The sequence below is a fragment of the Megalopta genalis genome, chromosome 11 (genome assembly GCF_051020955.1).
Source record: "Megalopta genalis isolate 19385.01 chromosome 11, iyMegGena1_principal, whole genome shotgun sequence".
Classification (NCBI taxonomy): domain Eukaryota; kingdom Metazoa; phylum Arthropoda; class Insecta; order Hymenoptera; family Halictidae; genus Megalopta; species Megalopta genalis.
This window is the reverse complement of record NC_135023.1, coordinates 6,514,423-6,541,350: the sequence shown is the minus strand read 5'-3', so window position 1 is coordinate 6,541,350 and position 26,928 is coordinate 6,514,423. Positions and strand designations below refer to the sequence as shown.

The 26,928-nt window shown below is 46.3% G+C and overlaps 3 protein-coding genes and 1 long non-coding RNA gene across 6 annotated transcripts; 2 read left to right on the top strand and 2 right to left on the bottom strand.

Moving 5' to 3' along the window:
- Positions 1-545: 545 nt before the first annotated feature.
- Positions 546-5,980, top strand: MED24 (mediator complex subunit 24). Of its 3 annotated transcripts, none has more exons than XM_076525116.1 (8): positions 546-718; positions 2,414-2,565; positions 2,636-2,761; positions 2,831-3,167; positions 3,242-4,763; positions 4,843-5,133; positions 5,213-5,657; positions 5,739-5,980. In XM_076525116.1, the coding sequence occupies exons 2-8, from the start codon at positions 2,437-2,439 to the stop codon at positions 5,883-5,885; spliced, it is 2,997 nt and encodes a 998-aa protein (XP_076381231.1). In that variant the 5' UTR covers positions 546-718; positions 2,414-2,436; the 3' UTR covers positions 5,886-5,980. The 3 variants fall into 3 exon arrangements, with proteins under 3 accessions (XP_076381231.1, XP_033336247.2, XP_033336246.2); XM_033480356.2 differs by lacking the exon at positions 546-718 and adding an exon at positions 1,978-2,116 and having other exon boundaries at positions 5,216-5,657; XM_033480355.2 differs by lacking the exon at positions 546-718 and adding an exon at positions 1,978-2,116.
- Positions 657-1,828, bottom strand: LOC117226229 (uncharacterized). The gene is made up of 3 exons (XR_013034383.1): positions 1,697-1,828; positions 1,467-1,601; positions 657-1,305 (listed from the first exon to the last, which is right to left on the bottom strand). It is a non-coding gene; the product is annotated as an uncharacterized LOC117226229 (long non-coding RNA).
- An 84-nt stretch (positions 5,981-6,064) lies between the features above and the next one.
- Nipped-A (Transcription-associated protein Nipped-A) lies at positions 6,065-26,450 on the bottom strand. Its single transcript, XM_033480354.2, has 10 exons — positions 26,337-26,450; positions 18,499-18,681; positions 17,923-18,417; positions 10,067-17,836; positions 8,633-9,991; positions 8,358-8,532; positions 8,057-8,288; positions 7,342-7,984; positions 7,052-7,265; positions 6,065-6,981 (listed from the first exon to the last, which is right to left on the bottom strand). The coding sequence occupies exons 2-10, from the start codon at positions 18,622-18,624 to the stop codon at positions 6,638-6,640; spliced, it is 11,358 nt and encodes a 3,785-aa protein (XP_033336245.2). The 5' UTR covers positions 18,625-18,681; positions 26,337-26,450; the 3' UTR covers positions 6,065-6,637.
- Positions 18,916-26,928, top strand: LOC117226225 (NACHT and WD repeat domain-containing protein 2). The gene is made up of 26 exons (XM_033480358.2): positions 18,916-19,201; positions 19,267-19,355; positions 19,672-19,788; positions 19,861-20,064; positions 20,134-20,278; positions 20,341-20,566; positions 20,625-20,823; positions 20,889-21,131; positions 21,246-21,443; positions 21,503-21,642; positions 21,698-22,300; positions 22,374-22,479; positions 22,535-22,707; positions 22,774-22,993; positions 23,050-23,262; positions 23,332-23,533; positions 23,608-23,731; positions 23,798-24,151; positions 24,226-24,444; positions 24,515-24,661; positions 24,729-24,934; positions 25,004-25,203; positions 25,258-25,427; positions 25,493-25,651; positions 25,715-25,904; positions 26,716-26,928. Exons 1-26 carry the CDS (start codon positions 19,099-19,101, stop codon positions 26,860-26,862), a joined length of 5,097 nt encoding a protein of 1,698 aa, XP_033336249.1. The 5' UTR covers positions 18,916-19,098; the 3' UTR covers positions 26,863-26,928.

Below are 26,928 nucleotides of genomic sequence, written 5' to 3'. Positions count from 1 at the left end.
TCGATTTACTATATACAGTAATGTCTCTCTAATTGACGCCCAGATTGCGCACAAAAATGGAGAATTTGGGAACAGGAGGCACGATTATTCGAGCCTCGCGGTTTATTTTTATAGTTATAAATTGTTCACAATTATAAAAACGAGCCGCAAAGCTCGAATAATCGTATATCTCCTCTTCCCAAATTATCCAATTCAGTGGACAATCTGAGCGTCAGTAAGGGAGACATTACTGTATTCTGGTTTTGGCGTGGAGTTTCAACCAATTTTGGTACTCTCTTCGCTCGATTCTCCTGGTACGATCCGGTCACTACCAAGGCCCGACAAAATTCCGAAGCTCATAATTCTGCAGTGTTGCTGCACTGTTGCAGCGAACACCTGATAGCTGGCCATTTACAATGAAGGGACTTTCGTACGGTACTTGGTACATTGTTCCTAGCAGACATTGTTTCTGTCCTTGTCAGGAGGGATACTCTGTCCTTTACAAGGGCAGAATAAATAGACCCCCGAAAACGTTCGTTTCACCATTTGAGAAAATATCGTTCACGTTGCAACATCCGCGTCGCCCATACCAAATTTAAAATCTAATGGTGCCGTACGATTGTGTTTGGTTCGATAATATTACGAATAAACCTGTTTCAATTAAAGTAGAGAGAGAATAGGAGCCATAAGTTTTTTATTCCTAGTCTACGATTATTTTTGTGTTTATTCTATTTTTATGGTAAGTATTGAGTCATAAGTGTTTCCGTGAAATCTCCGTAATTCGAAGGTACAAGAGGGTTTACTTTTGGTGTTAGTTAAGGTTGGAGCTTCGGCTTGATTATTCCCGCGGAAAAGTCGTCGTGGAATCCCTATTGTTTCCGAAATATTTCAGGGAGATTGTGAGGTAACCGTTATGTTTGCGTCGCGGACGTTGCATCAGATTAATCAATTCCGGCTGGCTGGTCGAAGTCGCGACGCATTCGGTACACATCAGTGAGTCATGGATATTCAGCTACGAAATATTATTCCATTATCCGCGACGGAAAATGACGCAGACTTCCTCCGAGCATTTTGTTACTGAATGATGTTTGCAACGGAGTTTACGAGCCCCATTGTTCCGCGAATCTTCGTCGCATTATCCTTTCGTTAAAATATGTATGGGAAATGCATAAGTGATCTGTAACCACGGGGTCTCATCGTAAACTGCATCGGCTTCAGTCCCATATTCGCCATCCGCTCCTTCTTCTACTTCCGCCCCGTGAATTCGTTTCCGTGACGGATGTAATGTCAAATAGACCGACGCTCTGTTTACCGAATTCAGGATTTCTGTAACAGAATTTTTTCGTAAGCAATTAAATTGTATTTATACCACTCGATGGACTGAAAGAATATTGCAGGATGAAACAAAATGAGTAAAATCTCAGATTGAAAAGAATGTCGTAAGATTTTAAATAATGGTGCGTTCGCTAAAGTAATTAGGTACATACGTTTACATACTGCTGATAAAATATTCCGATTGCTATCAGGAGACCTACAAAAACCATGAAACTCCATCCTTGCCATAGAAATAAATCCAAGATACTGAAAGACGATTGTGGTGTTCTTCTCGCGCATACACCCATCTTTTTAAACAATCGGTGCCTTTAAGATTTCGGGAATAGTTTGCAGTTGATTTGAAATATTTAATTGGTGCGAATTAAAAGGAAAAATGCTTCACTTGCACGACGTAGATAATCATGATAAGTTGCTGATATTAGTTGTTCGTTTGACTCTTGGATGGTCCGGAGGGTGAGTTCGAGTTAGGGGATGCATAACGGTGACAACATTTTGGATGGGTGGTTTAGTGGCCAGAGACGATGGATTTTGGTGGGACAGGCTTGGTTGGTGTTGAACAAACAATTGATAATATGACGTTTTGAACACTGGACGGGACTGTAGGCTTTTCGGATCGATCGTTCGTTTCTTGTCCGCCGAATAGCGTCGCAGCGTGAATTGCCATTGCCCGTAGCAGCCTAACAAGCTAACAGTTACACTATGGCGGCGATCATGGCGGCTGTGGTTAGGTTACGTTCTGATTATCGAATGAAAATATGCCAGTTATAGTAATTTATCAAGTAAATGAATTTTATGAAATGAGGTAGGTAGACTACTCGCGAGAGCAATCAAATTTTTTAACTTAATTTCAAGCTTCACTTTAATATAGATACAGATTATACTTATTATATCTTCACAGGTTTATATATTGTTATATTTAATATTGTTTTGTGTTATGACAATCTATATAAAAAGATATATTTTTTTGTGATGTGTGCAGTATCTAGACTCTAAAAACGAAGTGTGCAATTCGCCTATTTTAATAATCATAGAATGCATCTGTTGCACTTCAATTGAAATCATATATTATAATTTTTTATGGTGATTAATATTATTGCAGACGTAATTCGCGGGGACGAAATTATGTGTAATCTTCTGGCATTAGTTATGGAGACTAAAGTTACTAGTAAAACCAGCAGCTTGAAGGCTCTTTTGTTACGGGCATGGAGAGAACGCTGGAGTGATCTGCAATGGGGTATTAATATTAAAACAGTAAGTTTAACTTAATTGTAATTAATTTAATTCAAGAGCGTAAGGCCTACAAAATAATTTTCCCTTGCAGATATTACCACGAGGTGTCAGTGGAGATGTATATAATTTAGCAGACTGTATATTGCAACAGGCATTAGTAGGACTTGGTCCCAATCAGTTAGTTTTATCTTACTTGAAACATTCATTGAGCTCTCAGGTATGAATTAATTCTATATCACTGTTACAATATTATCAAATATATCCGCTAAGTCAAATGTTTTTCCAGTTGGTCTCCTATGCAGCTGTGTTGCAACGAATTAGCAAATACGACGCGTTTCACAAGCCCCACTGCATCTTAAGTTTACTAGAATTTCTAGAATCTATCCAAATAGGTATAACATGTCGTGGCAAACCGGAGGAAGACCTCTTGGCAGCTGCTGTGCTGTCTATCGTGCATTGGCTGTTGCAGTGCTACCTTCATACTTTAACCAAAATGCCACAGAACAGTCCATTGACACCGCAGCCCACCGAACTGATGGACAAACCTGCCAGTATATTGAAACAGATGCTCAGTTCGGACTTTCTTTGCGCAATGATGTACTTAGCCAAATACGATGACAAAGGTAATAGCTAAATTGACTGAAAAATGTTGACTCGAAGCATCTCCCACCTCTCTGACACCGAACTTCCTTTTCAGATTTGTACATAGATGTTGTGAAGAAGTGCCAGGAGATCGAGGCTCTGTTAAAAACAAGCAGCCTGAAGTCCTCGGTGCCTATCGAGGATTCGCTGAAGAAGTTGTGCAATCTAGAAGTAGAGTGCCTGGCACTCTCCCCCGAGATGACCCAGATGGAGTCGATCACACACTGTTTACAACCGTTGTTCGCGGTACAAGTGCTGTTGAATCCGAGCACGGAGACGACAGTCTTTGTTAACCAGTTGTTGATGGTGCAGAGACTAAAGAATTACTCGAACGCTCGATTGTACTGCGAGATAATTCGCGCTTGCCTGATGTGTCTGCATAATGTCACGGCGACGTTCAAAGAGTCCCAATGGGGTGCGATGACGTTCCTTAAGGCCCCCTTGATCTTGAAAGAACTGCACGTTGCACACTCGAATGGCGACGACAAATCGGAATACTCTCAGGACATCTTGGACGCTTTTGAGCTGCTTCTGCAGTTCACGCCTCTCCTAGACATAATGGACACTGCATGCTCCTGCAACAGCGTCGAGTGTCTCTTAAACGCCCTTCAGAAAGTCAGCCTGGTAACCGAGAAGCAGGCGAAGCAGCTGAGTAGTAGAAGGGAAGGTGTCACCGCCACCTTGCAAAAATTAGAATCTTCAACCTCCACTCCCTCGATTCCAAAGGTGATCGTCAGAGCTGAACCGACGCTTTCCGGGATCTTGAAGACCTTGAACGCGGACTACTTGAAGATCCACGAAGCGTTGCTGAGTATGCTCTACCAGGTGCTCACTGGAAAAAGCTTCGAATTGATGCTGGCCGTGGCGACCGTCGAGGGCAAGCTGAAGACCTTTGTAACCAAACTGATCAAGTTCAACGAGTGCAGCAAACAGATCAACGAACCCGTTCCACCGAAAACGGCAGCTACCAGAGCGATGCTCTTCGAAGTGTCGTTTCTGATGCTGTGCTCCATAGTGCAGACTTACGGCTCCGATGCAGTCCTCGAAGAAGGTGGCGGGGACTCTTTCTTTGAACAGTGGGTGCGCGAATGTATGCCGGAACGCAATCAACCAAAGTCGCCTCAGAAAATGTTACAGAACATCGACCCCGCAAGAGTGGATGCTCTTTTAGCGCAAATTAATTCCCCGGACTCGGACTTCAAATCTAGCAATATTAAATGGCATATCGCGTGTCAATCGGCCATGGGCGCTGTTAAGGAACTTCTCTGTGCCTGGGAGAGCGATGTCCTAGGAGCTGGAGATGTGAAAAGAGCTTTGGATGGACTAAGAGCCACCGCTTGTTGTTTGCCAGTTTGTGCAGCGGCTTGGCTCTGTGCTTACATGAGCATCACTCATCAGGACGCTCTTCTGAAGCCCATGAACATGGTGCAGCACTTCTTGACGCCCTTACCTGGCGACGAGATGCAGGATAATCTGAAGGAACGGTCGAGCTTGATGTTCCAGATCATTAGGAAGATGCAGTACGACGTGCATCCACCTACTCAGTCGAAAAACAAGGTCCTTTCGATGTCTCACAGGTAGCTAATTCACCTGCCTTATAATATTTTTATAAACGTTTCTAAGGAATTTACGAGGTACAAATTTTAATTTCTTCAGCATCATATCGAGGCAACCGATCCTCGAACAATTGGAAACAGTGTGGAGAAACATCAATCAACGAGGCTGGATAAACATTCAAGCGACGCAGTCCTTGGAGTCCTTGTTGAACACTGGAGGCTCGCTATGGTTCGTTTCGAACATAGTGAAGGAGGTGCTGAAGTATCGTTACCAGCAGGAACTTGACCAGGCCGTGGACCTAGCGTTCGCCATTTTTCACCTTGACATTGAGAACTGTACATTAGATCTCATTAACCATATCATTCCACAGTATTTATATAACTCATTACAGTAAGTCGCGATTCTCGGCGCTGACAAATTCATTCAATTCAGTTTGGTTAATCAAATACTGACTCGAAATTTCTTTCAGAAGCGAAGAACTCGTAGAGCCACAGTCCTCCGTTTTAGCGAAGCTGTGCGTATACTGTATATTTTCTACCCTAGAGTATAACAATTCGAATCCATATCGCGGCAACAATAGGAAGCGCGTGCGACGAGATTTGGATGCCGAGGAGTTGGACGCTCTCGGCGTGCCAAATAAAATTCTGCGACTGAACGAAGCGGGGGATTCGAATCCTATCTTCGGGTCGCAGAGCCCTCAGGCCCAGGGACCCACTAACGGTCAAAAATCGGTCGTGTTGAGGGATCCTCTGCTGACTTCGCTAAACGGATTGTTCACAATTTTCACTTTTTTGGCTGGTAGAGACGGCGAGGTTTCCCAGCAGACTCATTTCATACTTCAGTTCCTTCGTCTGATGGTACAATGCGGCAAAGACAGAACTCGCATCGTCCTGCAGGGAATGCCACAAACACTGGTGAGTGCAACTCGGAGCCTGTTTATAGTACATTAGTAGTTCGATCGAAAGGCGAGATGTTGAATTTTCGGAGGATTTTAGGTACCATGTCTACTGAAAGCACTGCCAGAATTATTCACGACTGATATATTGTTACGATTTTACGACATCCAGACTGCAGTTGGACGCAAGGCCACCGCGCGAGATTTGTGTATGCTCAGAAATATCACTTTGAAGCCGTCGAAGTAGACGACGAGAACATTTTTTTACAGAAGCGATAAGTATGATTGATAGTGAGACGTCGACTCATATTATTATTTTAAAATATACGAATTTAATATGGCTATTGCGTTTTATGCTTCCTTCCAAGCATATCCCCCTCTTCTCCACTCCGGATACACATTAAAACCACTGAATTAGAAAAGGTGTTATTGTTTTGGACACTTTATTCCATCCTTTCTTCTCGTCCTTGCGGATTTATAAACAGATCTATAAATAACTCTTATATTTAAAATTATGTACAGTAAATGATACACGTAGTATTCCCGGGGATAGACGAGAATTTGTACACGATATATAAACACGTGGGTAAATGAAAGTCGCAAACTATTCCGTTCGCTAAAGTTACAAAAGAAAACGCACCTTGTAAGTAACACCTTACGTGACTACGTAATATTTACATGAAACAGGGACGTTCCGACAAAGAGTACCGACCAATCGCTTCTCCCCGATTTGATTAGCGAGACACGTTCGATAAGTATCGGGATATAGTAGATTGGACAACACTCTTTGTTCGTTGAAAGGAAAAGGATAACGAACGACTCAAGAGATCCGTAAGCCGGGAGCATCGATGAACTCAGACGGTTTGGCGCGGAATTCAAAACGAAAGCAAGGAAAGAGATACAAAGACTGCACAAAAGGTGGAGAACCGTTCAAGCTGATCGACGTTTCCAGCGATTGTTCGTAATGGAAGCACGTTTAGGCCAGCCGTAGAAGTTGTTCTACAGCCACGGGTGCCAAGATGGATCCATCCTGCACAGATTGTCGTGGCTGTTCGCCGCAGCAACCAGCGTGCTGACTTTGCTGTCGGTCCCATCGAAATTGGCTAGAGAGTTTAACCTAGAGACGATCGCCGTGACCGCGCGTGTCACCATAGTAATTAGAAGTTCGCCTTTCATGTCCGTCGGTGTTTGGGACGCGTTTTCAGCATCCTCTTGTTTCTTGTTGTGATCCGCGATCACCTCGTCGCGTAAGATCGCACGAAGAATCGTGTGTACTTTGAAGGATGGCTGCACTAGACAGCGCGCCGTGGCGATCGCACTCGCTGTCAGAGGCCCGGAGACACCTGGAGAAAATCCCCGTTTAGTTTTACGCGCGCAAAATTACGTACAAGGTTTCGCCGATCGATCACGAACCTGTGCTAGTCAGGAACTCGAGGATATTCGGCGTGAGCCGGAACGGAACAGGTCTGTTGGCGTCCAGTTCGCCAGAGGTGTCGTCGACGTCGAATTTGAAGTAGGCGATGTTTATCAGTCCGGAATCTTGATGCACGTACATCATGTCGGGATTCAACCTCGTCAGGTGAAGCACGTACTCCGCGAAGCAGGCCAAAGATAATTGTAACGTGAACTGCAAATAAAAAAGGAAACATCGAAGACGCGACAGAGAAAAATTGGATGACCAAAATGGTCTTTCGCTTCGTTACCATTTTTCTAAAGGTCCAGTAATCCGTGGCTCCCGGGAAAGTCTTCACCGCCCAGTCCTTCAGCATCGTCCTAGCAACCATGCTCGTCTGCACCTCCTTCAAAATATCCCTGAGAACTTGATGACTCGCTTGCGCTCCTCTCGCCTGCACAGCAGCCAACCTTTCGTAATACCTAGCTATAGGAGCGTCGTGCTCTATTCCTAGTTTTGCACAGCCTTGTTTATAAATGTCCAGTAAAGAAACCGAAGCAGGATTATCTTCGACTAGTCTCATCTGCGGGGAAACCGCGACAACTCGCGGCACCGTGAAGTGCAAGAACCTCCTGGAGGTCTCCTTCTGTTTTGCTAGGTAGTGATTCAACATCCTCAGCAGTTGAAGAACGCGTTCCTCGCGTCTAGCATCCCCTAACCCGGCGTCGTTCACAACCAAATAAGGGTAGAGGCGACCGTTGTGTCCTCTGATGCGCAATCTTCTGGCTGCTGTGTTGTGTCGTTGGACGACTTCGACTCTGGGCATGAACCTGGCTATCCTGACGTAATAGTGGGAGTGTTTCGGTAGCAGAAATTCGCCGGGAAGTTCCACCTCCGCGGTCTTCAGGCTGAAGTTGCTGAGAAATCTGCATTTCTCTTCGATGAGGAAGGACCTGGTCAAATTATGTATCGTTGCAGCGATTGTACTTTGCAGAACGTTGAGATTCGATCACTAGGATACTCACTTGGGCAGCTGCTTGGTCTTGCCTTCGAGAATCTTGATCCACTTCTTCAGCTTGCTGATGAGATTGTGCAGCAGCCTGGCCTCGGGCACGGTAAAGTCGAAGTCGCTAGTGAATTGACCTTTCATTTTCTGGAAAACGGGATCCTGGACGGTGGCTTGTGCCCTGCGCGCCAACGACTCTGAAGCCGCTGAGCCAAATGTGTTGTTCACGTTTTGAGATGGGGATATGTTTTCTACGGTTTACAGGAAGAAGTCCGTAAGAACTCGTCTCTGTCAGGGTGGGAGGTCGATCGAGGACTCACCTATTCCGATTCCGAACGTCGAGACCAGCTTCTTCACGAAGTTCAGCGTGTGAGGAGTGATGGTAGCCTCGCTGACAGCCCCGCGATTTTCGAATGCTATCGCGTAACACTTGGCCAGGCCCTGTCTCAATTGTCTGAGAACCTCCTCGTACCAGGTCTCCCGGAACCACACCATCTGGAACACAATTAAATCGTGTCACTTCTATATGCTCCGAATGCACGAAAAAACCACAATCAAATAAAATAAAATAAAATAAAATAAAATAAAGATGAACCTGATCCACGATTCCCTCCAAGCTGGACAGAATGGTCGGGTGAATGTCCCGCTGCATGTGCATGATCTTCGAACACCTCCACATGGGCGGCGTGGCTCGAATAGGTCCGGTTTCCGGCACTCCCTGTTGCTGAACGTTTCCACCTGCTCCACGACCCTCGACACCTTCCTGGTTCTTTCCTGCAGCCAGTTCCGCGCTCTTGTATCTTTCCCTCTGCTCTATCTTCAGGGTCAGGTACAGAGTCCTGATCGAAAAATACACCGCTTGCGGGAATACTCTTCCAACTTGACTAAGTAGATTCAGAATGACGTTGCCCTCGTGTCGCACCAAACACATCAGAAGTTGAGGTATCCAAGGTAGCCATTGAATAGGAGGAACCCCAACGGCGTACTTATCCACAGCCTCCATCAAGGAGAACTTGTCGTCGTCGTAAGTCAAAAGCCACAAGACCTTGGCGAGGTACTTTCTAGACTTGGACTCGTTTTGGTGTCTGCAGGCGTGGAGGAAGCAAGTGATCGCCGAGATCCCTATCGAGATCTGACGAGCATCTCTGGTGAATATATGCTCCAGATAGTCTCCCCATAGAGCCCACGCCTTGACCAAGGTGTCGTGCAGTTGTACAGCAGCGGAGAATGCTTTGTTAGCGTCGTCCGACCTCCCGATTTGCGACAACAGCATTCCCTTCAGGGCGTAAAACTCAGCGGTCATCTCCTTGGTGAAGTACCTGAGGTTCGTGGACTCGATCACCTCCAGACCCTCCTGCAGCTCGTTCTTCCCGCTCACAGAGGCCATCTGCAGGTAGCACTTCACCTGCTGCCTGATCTTCTGGAAGCAATCGACAATAGGAACGCTGGGGATCGTGTAGATCCTCGACAAAGAATCCAAGCAGACACCGCAGAGATTGTGCTTCCTCGCGATCTTGCCGAAGTGGATGATCGCCTGCACCGATGCGTGCACGCCCAGCATGGAATGATTGGTCGTCTGGTCTTGCTGAGAATCATAGTGGCTCGAAATGAAAGTATAGTGATGCTGCCGCCAGGTGAAGATGTCTGACCAGTGGCTAAGATCGTCGGCTATCACAGGAAGCCGGTTCCTCCAGGTCTTTACGATAGCCTTCATATCGTGCAGCGACGTGCTCCTGCCGTGCAACAGGCCCTGATGGATCTGCATCGCTTCTTGCAGTTCCATGATCTGCTGCGCGGCCTGCAGCAACGGCAGGTGCACGTGACTGACGATGTGAGGCAACCTGCGCCATTCGCGCATGCACAGACCTGATGCAAGCTCCACATAGCGTTCCACCGCGTTCAGGTGCTGATCCTCGCTGTTGCAGATCGCCAGGAAACCTCGGTACAAGTTCACCTGGAAAGAGAAAGACTCGGAATACCGATCCGCAGGGTATATCGGAGACATAAACGTCCGGGGACAGTCGTTTACCTTCCAAGCCATCTCCTTGGGACAATTGTGCTCCACCTGGGCCAGAGCTTCCTTCATCATCGTCCAGTTTGGAATACGCCAAGAGCTCTCCAGAATCAAGAACGGGTTCTTCTCCGCCTTCTTGCTGCCATAGTCCAACAATAGATCCCACTGATTCAGCTCCTTCGCGCATCTGATCCAGTGTTGCTCCCAGAGCATAGCCTCTCTCTGAATCTTGAAAGGAGCAGGGGTCGAAACGTAGTCCTGCTTGAACTTCGTCATGGCTACGTCGTACGCTCCCTGAGCTTGCTCGAAGAAGCCTTGTTGCTCGAGCGCGGTAGCTTGAAGAGTCTCCTTATAATGCGCATGCTTCTGCCAGAGTCCGGACCACATGTCCTCTTCGCAGAGCAACGAGTACATGTCCGACAAAGAGTCCAGGATCTCGGCGTGAGGACTATTGTCAGGTTCGAAGTCGTAACAGTCCGATTCTCTCTTGATCTTAAATTGATTGTTGCCGTTGTCGAACGCCATCTGTTCCAAGCTCAGCGTCATCCTGTGCCAGAGATTGTGGGATCTGCCCAGGTACTTCATCAAGGCCGGTCTCATGGGCACCGGAGGATTGCAGTGAGCGATCGCTTCGACGAACGTCGCGATCGCGCTCGGATGACAGTCCTTCTGAATGACGTGCGTGCCGCTGCAAATGAACGGCACCACTTCGGCAATCAGTGTGCTGTGCTGATGTTCGTCGAGGATCCCCCAGATTCTCGGGAAGGTGTCCAGCCAGACACGCTCCGCCAGATTGGTGTCCATGTGGCAAAGCTGCGCCGCGGCCAACAAAAGCTGCTCCGTTCTGATCTTCTTCGCATGCTCGATGAACTCGGCCTGCTTCGCGATTAGCTGCGTCAAGGTCGTCCTGCCCGTGGTAGCGATCTCTTCGGGGACTGTCGTGGAGTCTACGTTAGCCAAATCCATGTCCAGTATATCGTCCTTCACGTCAGCCGTGTCGGAAATGTCCTGCGGTTCCTCCTTGATCGAGCTGTAGATCATGAAATTCTTGTGCTCCTCGCTGTCCGTCATATTTATCACGGACGTCACGCTGGGCAGCAACGTGTCCTGATTAGACATCTGAATCTGAGTGGTAGAGTTCGAGGTGACCAACAACAACTCTATACACTGCTTGATCCAGTAATGAGGTCCGATCGCGTCCCAGCTTTGACTGCAAATAATGTACAAAAGCCTGTCGTGAAGTCGCCTCCTCATGGACCCGTCGAACACCTCGAAGAACTTCGCTCGAATCTGGGGTTGAATACATCGTAGACCGGATAAAAACGCTGGCTCTAATTTCGAAGTCAGTTCCGACGATTTCAAGGCTTCGTCTCGGTAGATGAAATTGACGAGCTCCAGGAACTGTCGGTTCAATTCCAAATCATCGGGAAACCGTTTTTCCACGTACTGCATCATCTTCACCAACAAAATCGACTTCTCGCGCAAGCTGGGTGCTTGGTTCATAGCTATGGGGTTCTTATTCTTCATCCACTCCTCCAGCATCTTCGTGATGGCCTTCATCACTTTGATGTCCTGCGTCTTCTCGATCAGACCGACTAGAATCGAGCCGATGAACGATTTCCTCATTTCTACGCCCATCACCATCACTCGATTCTTTACCAGGTCCAAGCTGAGGATTAATAATTCGCTTCCAACAGGATTCGCCTCTGCCTGAGTCGAGTGCAGGTGATCCTTGGCCATTCTGTGAAGGACCCTCATGAAGGGAGTTATCAGTCGATCGATGTAGCTCTGATTATTCGTGCAGGCCGCCTTCAGCATCATCAGGGTACCGAACAGCGTGCTGGGAGTAGCTGCCGTATTTTTCTCGTAGGTCGCCAGACCGTCCACGATGAATTTGCCAACGGTGGTGTATAAAGTGTCCAGCTCTTCGTATTTCGACGCCACTGTGGAGGAAGTCGGCTCTGCTGGGAAAATGGTCATCAGTCTCGATAACAGACCATGAACCAGTCTAATCACTTTCGTGTTGCTGCTCGCGATACAAGCCCCGATGCCTCTTTGCAGAGACTTGAAGCTTGCGAGTATCTGCTCTCTCTTCATCACACCCAGCAAGAAAGTGAGCACTTCCAAAGCTGTGCAAATGTTTCCAAAAATTGGCTGAGTGCTGTCGACGCTGGCAAGGACCTTGTCCAGCCAAGCGAGCTTCAAATCGCAGGACTGGGGCCAGACGTCCGGCTTCAGGGCCATCTTCAGCAAGGCCACGCAGCGTCTAGAAAGCTGTTCGCCAGGATTTCCATGAATGGTAGTGACGTCGTTCACCTGACAGGCCAGACGGAGCAGGAAATTGAGAATTGCGTCGGCGTGTGCCCTCTCGATCGGCTTTGTAGATCCGGGCTCTATTCTAGGCAGGATCACAGGAACGGTAGCGTTTCCTGTGGCCGCCTGAGTGGTCATCCGCTTGGTCCCCGCAGGATCATCGTTCATAGGTCTTTTCAACGAACCTTGGGCCCCTCTAGTGCCACCGGATTCGGCACTCTCAGCCTCGTCCTTGATCCTGTGCAGCTCCCATTTGATAATAACCTCTGCCAACTCGACAGCCAATCTCCGGTGCTCGATGGTAGCAGTGGGACTGAATCCTAGCCTCTGGATAGAATTCACAATGTGCTGGACCAGGTGGTGTCTCACTGGATAGTACACTTTGTAGTGTCTGACCACCAGCTGGAGGATGTGAAATAGCTGCTGCATAGAGTGACCTTCCTCTACGATGATCTTTTTGGTCCAGTGTGTCAACATCGTGTTACCGTCTTCCATTCTGACTGGCATCGCAGGAGTCAGGATTTCTAGAGCCTGTCTCACCACGTTTCGAGCATCTAAGGCGTGTGCTTTCAATAGGCTATGGAAAACCTGAAGAACTATTCGTTTATGGATGGCGAATTTAGCGATTATGTGGCTCAAGAGTAAATGGCCGTGGTATCTGGTCGTTGGGTCGACGCAGTTCTTGCCCAGGAGACACGGCCACGCGAAGGTCATCAGTCGTCGGAGCTTGTTACCCTGCCTCTTATTGGTGACATCGTGAATATGCTGAGAAGCTTGCTCGACTAGGAGACAAGAGAATTGAAGCAAGGAAATGCGAACGCAGTCGGCGGATCCGAACGGATTATCGGGATCTATGATCTTGCTGATAAATACCGACACGACGTTCTCTGGATTATCTTGATAAGGCATCGGCGCTCCTCCAACTAACTTAGTACCCTCTCCTCTCTCGAAGCTCACGGCAAAGCAGGGGATGATGATCAATTGGAGAACGTTGGCCTTCAACTCTTGGAATAAATTGTTCGTGGGGAAATGTTCGACGAATTTGAAGAACGCGCTGCGCTTCCACTCGACCGTGTACTCCTGAGCCACAGTGTGCTCCAAGAAGTCCCTCAAGAACTGGAAATCGGGGATGAACCTGTCACAGGTGGCCCTTAGCAGCTGGAAGAGCAGGTCGATGTCCTTGGAATGGTGGCGAAAATAATGCAGCAAGATCTTGACTATCAACTTCGGCTCCTTCCAGTGGCAATAGTCCACGCTTTCGACTTTCTTGTGCAGAGCTTGATATTCGTCGTTGCACCAAATCTGCTTCAAAGCACCGACCAGCTGAGTCTGCGTCGACAACCATTGCTCGTCGAATTTAATTAGAACCGCGATGATCTTGATCGCCTGATGCTGAAGCTCGCTCTTCTCGGTGTGAGTCAGATTCGAGTTGGTCTGAGAGTGAGCGAGCAGCATCGTTATCAATCTAGCAGTGCTGTTGTGGAGCACATCGCGGAACGGTTTCCCATCCTTCTGCTTGATGAGAAATTCCAGGTACTTGCTCCACTGCTGGTCCTTGATGTTATTGTCGTGCAAAAATAAATTCAGCGTCTCGGTAGGGTAGCGCAGCAAGAACTTCATCAAAGGAATCCGGAATGGACTGGAGACCTCGACCATCAGCGACTTTTCCGTCTGCAGAACGAGCCTGCACAGTACGTCGATGAACTTCGGAGTAGCTGCTGGAATCTCGTGGAAGATGCCTATGATCGTGGCTATCTTCTGCTCGTTCTCTCCGGACTTCGATATCCCCTTGTGCGCCTGTATCAAGTTCTCCAAGAGCTTCTTCAAATGCTGCAGCAGCTGCTCGCAGAGAGTGATACTGAAGGTGCTGGGGAACAGTTGCGTCAGGTACGAGAGCCTCTTCACACAGTTGAGGCTCAGGTTCCTGTGGTCACCCAAAGTCAGTAGCATCGGTCGCATGATAGTGTGAACGGACTCCATGTCAATCTGGAATCCAGCGATGAATTTCTGCATGCACTCGAAAGCTGCCTCCTGCAGCTCGGCGTTCGGTTTCTCGAGAGCCTTGTACAGGACCCCGAAGATCTTCTCCCTGCAAGCTACTATGTAATGACAAGCAGCGAGAGCTCTCAATGCTGACTTCCGAAGTGGGATGAGGTTCGACACCGATTTGTAGCAAGGTAGCTTGTTCAAATTCGCATCCTCCGCTTCGCTGAGGGCTAGCAGCTCCTGGAAGAACACCTTGTGCTCCATCACGGTTAGATCGATCGTGAAGAGACGAGGATTCAGCGTCGTGCAGAAGGTATTTCCGTCCATCAGACCGATCTGAGCGTTAGCAGGCTGGTGTCTCAGTAAATGCTTCTTAGGTGGGATCATGTCCGCTAAAACTTCCTTATGTGGCTCCATTACCTCTGTCACTGTTTTATTCTGAATCTCTGCTAGCAGACGCAAGGATGCCATAGCCTGTTCCCTCACTAAGGTGTGCGGGGATGTTACCTGCCTCACCAGCTCGTGAGTGACGTCGTAGAGGCTCTTGTTCTGCGCTTCTATCAGCTCGGTGTTTCCATCTTGGATCCCAGGGTTCACGCAAACTCGCAGCATCTTCTCCAGGTTGGCCTTGGCCATATCTATAGCTCCATTGGATACTTCCTCCGTTAGGTCCATCATTACGAACATCAGGGCTTTCAAGAATACGAACAGATGGTTCAACACCCATTTGGTTGCCATCCTCTCGAAAAGAAACTTGATGGCTATGCAGCCACCCAGTTTCGCGTACCAGGCTCTCTCGTAACAGAGAGAACACATCTTCTCTGCCAGGTACTCCATCAGCGGTAATTGACAAGCTCTCTCCTTCGATCCCAGAATGTTGGTAGCAGTCTCCAGGATCAGAACCAGAGCGAGGTGACCAGATTTATACAACTCCTTCTCTTCGTGACCCATAATCACCGCCAAAGCGTCGATCAAGACCAGAGGGTCCTGACCCTGCATACGAACTTGTCTCCCGGTCAGACAAAACGGCCCAGCCTGCTGAGCGATCGCTACCATCGTATAATGTCTCACGATCGACACAACGGTACCCAGCACAGAGTGTCTCAATTCCTTGATCTCCGCGGCTACGAAGAGTCCCGTCAGCGCTGTCTGCTGCACGTTCCTCGCTACAGCGTCGGGACACTTGTAATGAGGGCCCTGTTGATGAGGAATCTTGCTTTCCTTGAAGCTGGGATGCATGAAGAGTTTGTACAGTATCCCGTTGTTGTCGTCCAGTCTCAAAGAAGCTGCCAAGTAACAGCTGATCACTTCCCAGCACTGTCTACGGTAGAAGGAATCGGTGTTGTTGGACTTCAGGGCGTTGAACGCAGTCTCTATCACTTTCTCTACAGTGAAATCGATGGGCTTGGTAGGTTCCTGGAAGTAGACGACGATCGCTGGCGAGTTGGTCTCGCGGTCGTTGTACTCCAGCTTCTGGGGTTCGATCATCATCTTTCTATTCCCCCCTCCGAATTTTCCTAAGACCCGGAAGGCTACGTGAGCTTGATCGGTTGGATTGTGCAGGGTTCTCCAAAGAGCCTGCATCAGGTCTGCTCGGACAGGTTGAATGTGCTCGTAGAGAAAATCAGGTTGGAGGTTGTCGACGCAGAGCTCCAGAGTCCGCAACCCTTGGCTGACCAGACCGTAGCTGCCGTTCAGGGCTGAGACAAGGGGGTCCATCAGCATCGGTAAATAAGGCAAGAGGGAGCTGAGCCTCACTGGGACGGTAAGGCACAATTCGACGAAGAGATCCTTCATGTGCTGCCTGTGCAGACCGGACTGCAGTCTGTTCAAGCCTTCCAACATGTTCGGCAGCAGAGGCAAGAACTCTTGATAGAGGAGATCGTGGGATCCACCGCCGATAGATCTGAACAAAGCTCGTAACAACAGGAAATAATTGTAGGGTTCTTTCGCGGACATGGCGAGCTCGATCGCCCGATTGACTATCTGGTTCAGGTGGGGCCTCAGCATGTGCTCGTTCTCAGCGGGGAACAGAGACACGCTGCCGAAGACCAACTTGAAGAGTCTCAAATACAAGTTGCTCCTCTCCACGTTGGAGCCCATGTCCCCCATTCGTTCCAGCAGGTACTCCACTAGAATGGTCGCGAAGGTCGAGGATATAGTCGGGCTAGATAGAAAGGCGCTGCCGATGATCTGCAGCGCGCAGTTCTTGAAGATCCTCTCGACCATGTAGTCGATGGACGTGGAGAAGATCTCTTGGAACGTCTGAGGGTTCATCTGAGTGAACACGTTTCCGAAAAGCTCCAGAACCTCTTTCTCCTCGCGAGTGCGAATAGTCTGAGATTGAGCGGGTCTTCCTGGCTGAGCGATGGCTCCAATCGTTGGCGGACCTATGGTGTATATATCCAGCGCAGGGAGAGCCCACTTCACTAATTTGATATAGACCAGAGTCTCCTTCGACTGAAATTGGTTGGACTGCGTCACTTCTCCCGTCTTCGAGTTGATGCAGTTCGAAGTGATGGCCTTCGCGCCGTGAACCAGGCTTTTCACCAGGTTCCTGTAGTCGCCCACGTTGAAGCTCATCGCCTGGGACGAGGGGAATCCGAACTTGGACTTCCCTGCCTCCTTTTCCTCGTTCAAATCGGGAATAACAGGTTTCACGTCCTCTGTCTTGATGTCCAGGCCCGGAGGGGCCAGTTGTTTCGTTTTGTTCCTCAGGATCGGTATGTAGATCTTCGCTATCGTCTTGAACTTCAAGACGAACACCAAGAGAATCCTCATCAGCAGCTCCCTGCCTTGCGTACTGTTCTCTGCGTCGGACCTCTGCCTGACCGTGTCCACCAAGTTCATCAGCAGCTTGCAAGACACCATCTGCACCGCGGTCGGAAGACTCTGGTCCAGCAGGTTTTTGCTGTACAAGTGCACCGCCCTGGAAACGTCGCTCAAGGGTAGCAACAGCCTCACGTGGTGGACCAAGTCTGCCAGAGTCGAGTACGCCAATGGTCTCAGCGACTCGTGAGTCGTCCAGCCTCGACCGATAAAGATGTCCTCGTCGAAGAAACACTCCATGTGCGGGATGAATTTGTTCCGAAGATCCGTGGCTAGGATGTGTCTCGAAGCTATCACCAACTCCTTTCGCAGGTGCGCCACTTCCATGGGACACAGCGTGAACAGGCCCAGTATGCCTTTCACCAATATGGAGCTGTGCTGAGACACCACGTCCTGGTAGATTCTGATCACGTAGGCTAGGAAAGACAGCGTCTTGATCTGAGCCCCCATGAAGTCGACGAACACTTCTTTGTTGAATCCCGGGGAGCCTCTGTGCTGAGGACTCGGCTGCAGGGTTATCGTCGTTATCACCAGGGGGATGAAGTCCGAGACGTCCTGGTGCACGTTCTGCTTGTACAGTTGGTTCATTAGCACGACTATGATCGGTAGCTCCTGAAGCACTTTTAAGGACAGAACTGCTTTGGGAATGAGATTGTACTGGAAGAAAATATTCCTTTTAGTAACGATTCTATTGAAAGGTAGATCCTTCGTGAACTGGAATGATAGAATGTAAAATTGCTTACTGTGACTACTGTGCCATCCGCAGCCTTCTTCTCGCTCTGTATAGCCGTGATCGTGAACGTCTCTTTCAGCAGCGCCTCTATGTTTATCTCCGACAAATCCTTCACCCTTAACGGCGGACGGGGCTCGAATATTTTTGGTAGGTTCTTTGGTAGCTCGCTGTACACCGATTTCACGAATTGCAGAAAATACTGTATCTCCGGATTGAAGGCGGGCTTGTACTGCTTGTGCAGCTCGATGATGATCCGCAGACAGACCAGCACGTTCTCTTCGTTGTCGGTCTCCAACAGTTTCGACATTAAGCTCAAGATTTGTTTCACGTACGGACGAAGATAGTCGTTGCTCGGCAACCTGTGTATCATCTCCAGGATCAGCTTCCTGACCTGTTGTATATTGTATTCCGATATGAAGTGCGGCTCGCCTTCTTGAAGAATCTTCAGAAATATCTTCATCATGTGATCGAGAAACGCCGGGTATTGCGAGGAGCACATAATGACCTGTGGAGAAAAAGATTCGGATGATCGGTATTGTCTCTTTCAACGATCGAGAACTCGTGAAAATTGTCAAGACTTTGGTACCTCGAAATTCTCGGACAATTCTTGAGCGGCCTTCAGTTTCAACTCGTCCTTGGAAACCGGATCAGCCAGCATGGTCACGTACGACCGGTACGTGTTCATCTGGGTGACTGGGTCCGGCGGTGCCATTTTGATTGTTCAATCAAAATCTTATCCCTTTACGCTACGTCTGGTCCATTAGAATACCTGCGGCCAAGCAAACGTGTTCTATCTTCAAACGGAGGATGCATAGCTCCCGCGAAATCAATGAGACGGCTATGGACTTCGTAAACAGCCCTTAGCAACCACCCTGCAGACGCTTTTCCAACGTTTTGCAAAGATCTACGATTCTTTGTAAATTTTTTGTGGGCTGCAAAATTCGTTCGGTCGCAGGCGACAACGGAGAAGCAGCGTTGAAATTTCGCGAACAAAAGTAATTTAGCGGGGTCTAGCGATTCGCATGGTCGCCGAAGTCGACGTCTATGGAGATGGCAGCGGATCATGAATATACGTCTACACGGTATAAGTACTCGCGATATTCGAGACCCGATCTCAGTTTCCTCGCAATGTTGTTGGGAACCTGATGGGATAAGATTCGATCGCGAGAGAACGTTTAAATGAAAAATGGACGAATCTACCGTGGATTCGATCTTCGCGGGCTCTTTGAAGTCCCTGCCCGCGGTCAGCTCTAAAATCGTCAGGATATTTACCAGCTCCACGTTCACCGGTATCGTTGATAATTAATTGTAAGAATCTGAACGTGATATCGAATTATAATAACTGCGATTCCAGATACCGCGATGGAACGTAACACTCTGATGGCTCAGTGCTACCCTAAAATCAAGGACTATTGTAGAGAGAAACACGGATTGGAGTTTCAGGTAATTGCAGCCACAATTAAAAAAATCTAGTTCGGTATAACGAAACGGTAATTAAAAAGTAATGCGACGATGTTGCATACTATTTCGGTGTATTTATTTGTTGTATACACATATATACGTATTTGGGAGAGATATTGCCGAGATACGTGTCGCATGTTCGCTCGTCCTTGAGGAATTGATTTCCTCGTGCCAGGTACCAAGTCCTGCACACGAGGAAGAGTTTCCGAAACTTTTAATACTAAAGTTCAAGCTTGACACGTGACCAGTCAAGTTGCACCCAACACAGACGCAACTGGGAGATGTGTTTCGATTGCAGGTAGTTGACATGAGATGGGGTGTAAGGGACGAAGCGACCGACGATCACATGACCACAGAACTTTGCATGAGGGAAATAGAGAATTGTCAGAGGCTCTCTATGGGACCGAATTTCGTGGTAACGATCTCGCCGATTTATTCCGCTGACTCTCCGAACGACGGTCTATTTTTCTCTAATATTTCCCAATAGGTTTTTCTTGGACAAAAATATGGCTATCGTCCTATACCGACGTACGTGCTCAGTTCAGAATTGGAAATGTTGCGAACAGAATTGGACGGTCAGGGAATGGACGTTAGTCTTTTGGATAGATGGTACAAAAAGGACAGCAACGCTGTGCCACCGACCAGTATCCTGCAACCTATATCGTCCATCTTAAAGAACTTTAACAATAAAGTATAAAACTTTCTTCTTCCCTTAAAGGTGCGTGAATTATGTTGACGTTAATGTCCCGCGATAATTTAGAGGATACCGAAGCTGCAGCAGGAGGACCAGGCCATTTGGTGGGACACCATGCTAAAGATGCAGAAGCTGTTCCGAAAAGGAGCACAGTCTCTGTTCAACAATGGGAAATTCGACAAAGACACGATGCACAATTATTTCATGTCCGGTGAGCAACTGATTCACGCGCGAACCAACACTGGCAGCTATTCTGATTTATTAATTTTCCAGTAACCGAGCGAGAAGTAATCAACGGCGTCCTGAACGTTAAGAACACTAAAAACCACTGTCTAGCCTACGTGAGATACATAAACAACATAAATCTTCAGAACTTGAGAAAAGCGAGTCTCTTTTTGGATATAGCGAACAGAAGTTTGGACAACGAAGCTTCGAAGCTCTTGGCAAACCTGAGGGACGAGAGACTGCCTGATAAAATCGAAACTACGAATCTACAAAGGTACTAATTCCCTCGAAACTTTGCTCCCAACGATTGTTCGACAAGTTCGTTCTCTCAGATACACGGTGGAATGGATCGGAAGAGAAGGTCTGGACACAGAGACGCACAGTGAATACCTCCAGCATTTCATAACTCATTTTTATCGGAACATAGTGAAGCTGGTGGACCGTGCCATGAGAAAAGAAGACAGTTCCGCTCAAGGACAAATAATAACAGAGATGTTGCAGCATCTTCACGCTTGCAACAACTCTGTCAGGGTATGTTTCTGATACTTCATCGTTGGCGAGGCAAAAAATAATATTTCGATACATGGTACCTTCAGGTGTTTTACGGCCGAGAGGACACCTTGATGAGGATCAAAGAGTACATGCTAGGAGACAGCGACAAGCCCCTGGTTTTATACGGAGAGGGTGGATGTGGCAAGACGTCGTTATTAGCAAAGAGCGCAGGGCTGACAAGCGGTACGTGGCTCACTGGGAAAAAGCCAATCAACATAATCCGGTTTCTTGGCACTACCCCTGACAGCAGTGCCCTGACACCTACTCTGATCTCGATTTGTCAACAGGTAAACTAATCAACACCTTGGTGGTCCAGAAATACTATATTTTTGTTCTCTTCTGAGAAAGTGAAAGACGCGTGGGATTTACATGAACCCTGACGGGCATGAAATATTTTACAGATCTCCTACAACTTCATGCTACCTTTCGACGAGATCCCAGACGATATAGTCCCGCTGACCGCGTACTTCAAATACTTGCTGACTCTGGCAACGAACGAGCAACCGATTCTCTTATTTCTGGACAGCGTGGACCAATTAACAGGTGTTCAAGGGAATAAATTGTCCTGGCTACCAACTAGACTCCCCACCAACTGCAAGGTACTCGATTGTATGTCGGAAGAATTGTACAGGATTCTAGCATTCGACAATCTTTTCAGATGATGCTGTCTTGTGCTGCCGAAGAATCTAATCCCGTGATCTCTCGGGACTATCAGCTTCTGCGAAGGATGATAGACACGGAAGAGAATTTCATCGAAGTGATAGCCCTCGGAGAGGACCTAGCTATGGACGTGATAAGGTAAAACAGACTTAAATCTGTACGAACATATTTATACAGAAGAACGTATCCATAGGATGTGGATGAAGACAGCGCACAGGGATTTGAACAACTATCAGTGGCGTCTGGTAGCGAACGCTATATCCAAGTGCTCGCTGCCAATTTTCGTGAAGTTGGTCTTCGCGGAGATCTGCAGATGGAGGAGCTACACGAAGCCGGCCGACACCCACTTGACCAGCACGGTGATGGACAGCATCATGATGCTGTTCGAGAGGATAGAGAAACAGCATGGCAAGATCTTGGTCTTCCATGCATTGGCTTACATCACTGCGGCGAAATCGGGACTATCCGAGTCCGAGTTAGAGGATCTGATCTCTCTGGACGATAAAGTGTTGGACGATGTCTATCAATACCACTTGCCACCTGTTAGGAGAATCCCTCCGTTGCTTTGGACCAGGATAAGGAACGATTTGCCTAATTATTTGAGCGAGAGGGAAGCCGATGGCGTCAGTGTCCTTAATTGGTATCATAGGCAGTTCAGGGACGCCGCGAAAGAAAGGTACTTCAAGAACATGAACATGGCGATGTACTTTCATTCGATGATCGCCGACTATTACTTGGGCATTTGGGGAGGAGGACGACCGAAGCCTTTCAAGTACACTGAGATTCAAAGACATCGGTGAGTGAATTTATAAAATTAGGGTATCGTGGAAACCTCGGGATTCTATTGCAGTATAAAATGTCTCTTCTAGGTTCAACTTAGCGGACAAAGAAGGTGTGGCGGACAGGAAGGTCCCGGAACAACCCCTAGCATTCTACTCAAAAGAGGGGACAATTACGAGATACAATTTAAGAAAGGTATAGAATAATAATATCTGTAATATTTATTCATTGATTCACTGTGAATTTTCAGTTCGGAGAGCTGCCGTTCCACCTAGTCAGATCGCGTCGGTTCAACGATCTCTTCGAAAACGTGTTATTCAACTACGAATGGCTGCATGCTAAGCTCAGTTCTTGTCCCCTGCAAGCTGTACTTTCAGACTTCGAGGACGCGTGCACCTTCATCGATAATCAAAGCATCGTCAGGTAATATTTCAAGCTAGAACTGTGGAATTTTGGTAATTTTGTACGCTGTAGCGTTTCTTTTTGTAGGGAGCTGATGCTGGTAGCTGATGCTCTGAGATTAGGGGGTGCAATTCTGGGCTCTCACCCCGATATGCTTGCACCCCAGTTGATAGGCCGATTACTACCGGAAATTGGGGGCAATGTTAATGTGAAGATGCTACTCAGGGCTTGTGACAACGATGGTGCTAAAGACTGCGCCCTACTACCGGTTTATCACTGTTTGCATACACCTGGAGGACCTCTGAAAGTAATATTAGCGATATACCTGCTCGGCTAGGGACTATATGATTTGAATTCTTTCAGTATTCACTGGAGGGTCACCAGTTCGCTGTCTTTGGCTTCTGTCTGACTTCTGACTACCGACACGTGGTCTCGATATCCAACAGGTTCATCACCTGGGACTTGAGCACCAGCGACATGACGAGGGATGTCAATCCCGGAGTCGAAGGGATCATGCAGAATTTAGTTTTGAGTCCTGACAATAGATACGCAGCTGCGTTTACTACCAACAATCAGGTGGACAATGTTCTGACTTTAACTACAGTTTCGTAATTTCAACTCTATAATTGCTTTTGAATGTTTAAGATCGTCGTATTGAACACCTTAACGAGCGAATTCGTCACCATCGACAACCCCCTGTCGAACGAGGATCCGGTATACGGGGTGCATTTGATGAACCAGTTTTTCTTCGTCTACGGGAAATTAGGCTGGTGCAGGTTCGATCTGAGAGGGAACTTGCTGGAGACTCACACGAATCCAGAAGATTCTAACAAGTGGCCGATTTTGCGTAAGGGTGAAAAAATTTTGTACCTGTTTACGTGGTATTTTTTTTTTAACATTGGGAATGCCTCTTTCATGTAGATGTAGAGCACACGACCTTGAACGACTATAGAATAGTGTTCTGGTCTGGGAATATGGAGGACACTGGCATGCTATTGCATACTTACAGGAAGAAAGGATCTTTGGATCCTCTGAATTTCCACAGGTAAAATGTCCTTTTGATATTGGTTGTTTAAAATTAATTGCAATTTTATTAACGTCTATTTTGTAGTGCCCTAACGATGACCAACGATAAAAAGGTCCTGTATACTTGTACAGTTAACAGCGATAATCGAGTCACTAAGTATACTTGCGATGAAACGTCCTCGCAATGGGAAAAAGTTTTCGATATGCCTAGAGCTTATAACGACGACGTCGAGTACTTGTTGCAATTAAAATTAGACAGGGAAGAAGAAATGCTACTGGCTACCACTGCCAATGGTTTCATCGTTTGGTTTTTGGAGAACAAAAGCGATGCTTACGTTCTGATGTTGCCGAACGGTGTTCGGAACATCAGCACGAGAATGACGTGGTCCAATTCGATAATGGTCAGTGGCACGAAAAATTATGCCGTCGCCGGTGTGAGGTATGTTTCGTGGTAAATCGAGAAGACAATTTTAAATCGCGAATACAATTAAATGTGGCCTATCTTCTTCACAGAAAAAATTTGTACGTTTGGAGCTTAGAAACGACAGAATTAGTGAAGATATTAGATGCTCATTTTGCCAGGATCATTCAGTTGGAGGCACTAACTGTTGGCAATTGGAACAGTGTGGTCACTTCGAGCATTGACAGAAGCGTTAAAGTATGGAATATAAATAACATTTTTGAACAGGTTCACGTGATAGACAGGCACGAGCTGCAGGTCGATATGATAAGGTAATTTGGATTTCAATGTTAAATAAATATATATTTTAATTCTGACGCAAGCATATTTTTGGTTTCACAGTTTAGCAGAACAGTCTAATCTGGCTGCGATAGTCACCAGAGATTGTGTGGGGATCTGGGATTTACACACTGGAAAGCTGATCTCTAAATTAGCTGATAGTCCCTTGGGGGCAATTGTTACTCATGCTTGTATGACACACGATGGAAGGTCGGTGATGTTTGTCAGTCAAAGCGATGTTTGAACAACAATGTCGTATATTGTTATTTTATTGTAGGTATGTCGTATCAACAGAATCAGGCAATGTCCTGATATGGAACAGAATTACAGAACAAGTGTTGTTTAAAGAAGAACAACAACATGTGAGACAACTAACATTAATTGAGAACTCCAGCAAGTTCATGGCTGTTTCCAGACCTAAAAATCCTGCGGGGGTGGAAAGTATGAAGACCAGTGCTACTCTTGTTATGAGATCAATTCCTGGTACATTGATGCTTAATGAAAGCTTGAAGCTGTAAATAATGGTTCCTAATAATTAATATTCATTTTTAGATGGTAGAACAATATTTTTATTGCAATATATAGTCAGAAGCCACACAGGTACACCCTTTAGAAATGTAGTAATTACATCTGACAATGCTTTCCTGATTGCACCAGCAGCTGATAAAGGCAACAGAGATTGCATTATAATTTATAATGCAAAAACGGGTGCACTGATCAACAAAATCCCTATAAAATTGCCTGGATTTAAAGTAAGAGAAATTTGTTGTATCTTGTACATTTTTTAATTTGTTTAATTTTTATAGGATATACTGTCTATTACTCCAATGCCCAATAAACCACAGTGGGTGGGCATTATTGGAGCAGACAAGGGCACTATTTTGGATATAAATAAGAAGAAATTTATCCGTACTATTCCAAAGTGGAGTGGGAACATCAGCAGAGATGGAAAATACACTTTATACGCACCCAGCAGGTAGTCTAATTTTTCTAAAATGAGAGAGAAACATAATATAAACTTCAATGTTCTTATTTCTACAGAGGAGGGCTAGAACTTCTTGAGTTAAAGAAAGGTACCAGTGTTAAGACTTATATCCCCAAAGTAGCAGAAGGGGTGTTCACTGTAATATCCATGTTCAACCGTACAGATGAATATGTTCTCTATTACCACAGTGGTAGAAAAACTATACGTGTATTTAGGTAAAGACAGATGAAATTGTTTCCCTGAAATTATTGAATTTCATCTATATATCTGCTTTCCAGATCATCAGACTGTGAGTTGATAGCAAATTATAGGGTTCAAGCAGAGTTAAGTGCAATAGATAGCACTTATGATGGTAAAAGTATAGTCCTAGGTACAGTTGACGGTTGTGTGTCTGTGGTAGCTATAGTAGATCCCATGAAAGAAGAAATGAAAGAATATGTTTCAAACTTACCATCTCGTGATGAGGATGTAAGTAATGAAGTTTTAATATTAGTAACCTAACACACTACATATACACAAGACATCAATTTTTTTAAAAATAATAACTAATAAGCTTTCAACAGTAATGTCGTAGTAAAAATTGAATTTCTTGAATATTCAACTTACTTAGAAATTTGTCAACTAGCAAAATAGGTTAGGGTAAACACTTGCCGCATTGTTGAGTAAAAACAGTATAAAATAATTATCAAGTCTCAGAGTGAAGACTGATTCGAAGCAATTGATTTGATAGTACTTAAAACACCATACAACACTTTCTTACAATCGTTTTTGTTGAAATTATGACGATCATAACATCCCGCTCAAACACGAAATCAAGCGTAATTTTTCGTATACAAAATATTTCATAGTGAAACGACTCTTAAAGCGTGCGGAATTATTTATAAAATTAATGACAATTACCTTACTTCGTTTGTTTACCAAAAATATAAAACTACTCATATAACTCAGATACGAAGTAACAAACATAAAACGTTCTTCCAAAACACTCGACTCTCGACCACGATTTTCTTTCGCTCTTTCTCTGTCACTCTAATAGAATGGAAAGCATCGAACCTAGGGACCTTTTGTACCGAAAGGATGGTAAAATATTACTAGATATTCATTCGATTTTTCCCCTAGCGGTATCCTTTTTCTATAGGTCGATTTTGGTTGAACTTTCAACCAATAATCTACCATTGCATATAGCTCTTTTCACCATAAGTAGATTTTCTACATATGTGCACAGATATGTAATGTACATAAATTTCATATCGATATGCAAATGAATAATTCTTTTTAGTGGAAGAAAAAGATGGAGAAACAACGAGCTGCAATTAAATTCAAAGCTGCGGCACGAATTGCAAGGGTAACTCACGATTTAAATGCGATCGTGCGAAGTGCAAATGTTGCGGAAACGATTGAGGAATTAGAAGAGAATTCTGAATAAAGATCGCATCGTTTTTATAGTAAATCTTTTATAGTATAGTAAAAACGTAATAAATACGAAAGGGAA

Excerpts from the sequence above, each read along its gene's own strand:
- MED24 (XM_076525116.1), top strand. The coding sequence starts at position 2,437 with ATGTGTAATCTTCTGGCATTAGTTATGGAGACTAAAGTTACTAGTAAA. Across the intron at positions 5,134-5,212 it reads TATTTATATAACTCATTACA|AAGCGAAGAACTCGTAGAGC; the intron begins GTAAGTCGCGAT and ends AATTTCTTTCAG. Across the intron at positions 5,658-5,738 it reads AGGGAATGCCACAAACACTG|GTACCATGTCTACTGAAAGC; the intron begins GTGAGTGCAACT and ends GGAGGATTTTAG.
- Nipped-A (XM_033480354.2), bottom strand. The coding sequence starts at position 18,624 with ATGGCACCGCCGGACCCAGTCACCCAGATGAACACGTACCGGTCGTAC. Across the intron at positions 17,837-17,922 it reads CGGATGGCACAGTAGTCACA|TACAATCTCATTCCCAAAGC; the intron begins GTAAGCAATTTT and ends ATTTTCTTCCAG. Across the intron at positions 7,266-7,341 it reads ACTGGACCTTTAGAAAAATG|TTCACGTTACAATTATCTTT; the intron begins GTAACGAAGCGA and ends TTTTATTTGCAG.
- LOC117226225 (XM_033480358.2), top strand. The coding sequence starts at position 19,099 with ATGGACGAATCTACCGTGGATTCGATCTTCGCGGGCTCTTTGAAGTCC. Across the intron at positions 23,263-23,331 it reads CGTTTACTACCAACAATCAG|ATCGTCGTATTGAACACCTT; the intron begins GTGGACAATGTT and ends TGAATGTTTAAG. Across the intron at positions 25,204-25,257 it reads TAAAATTGCCTGGATTTAAA|GATATACTGTCTATTACTCC; the intron begins GTAAGAGAAATT and ends TAATTTTTATAG.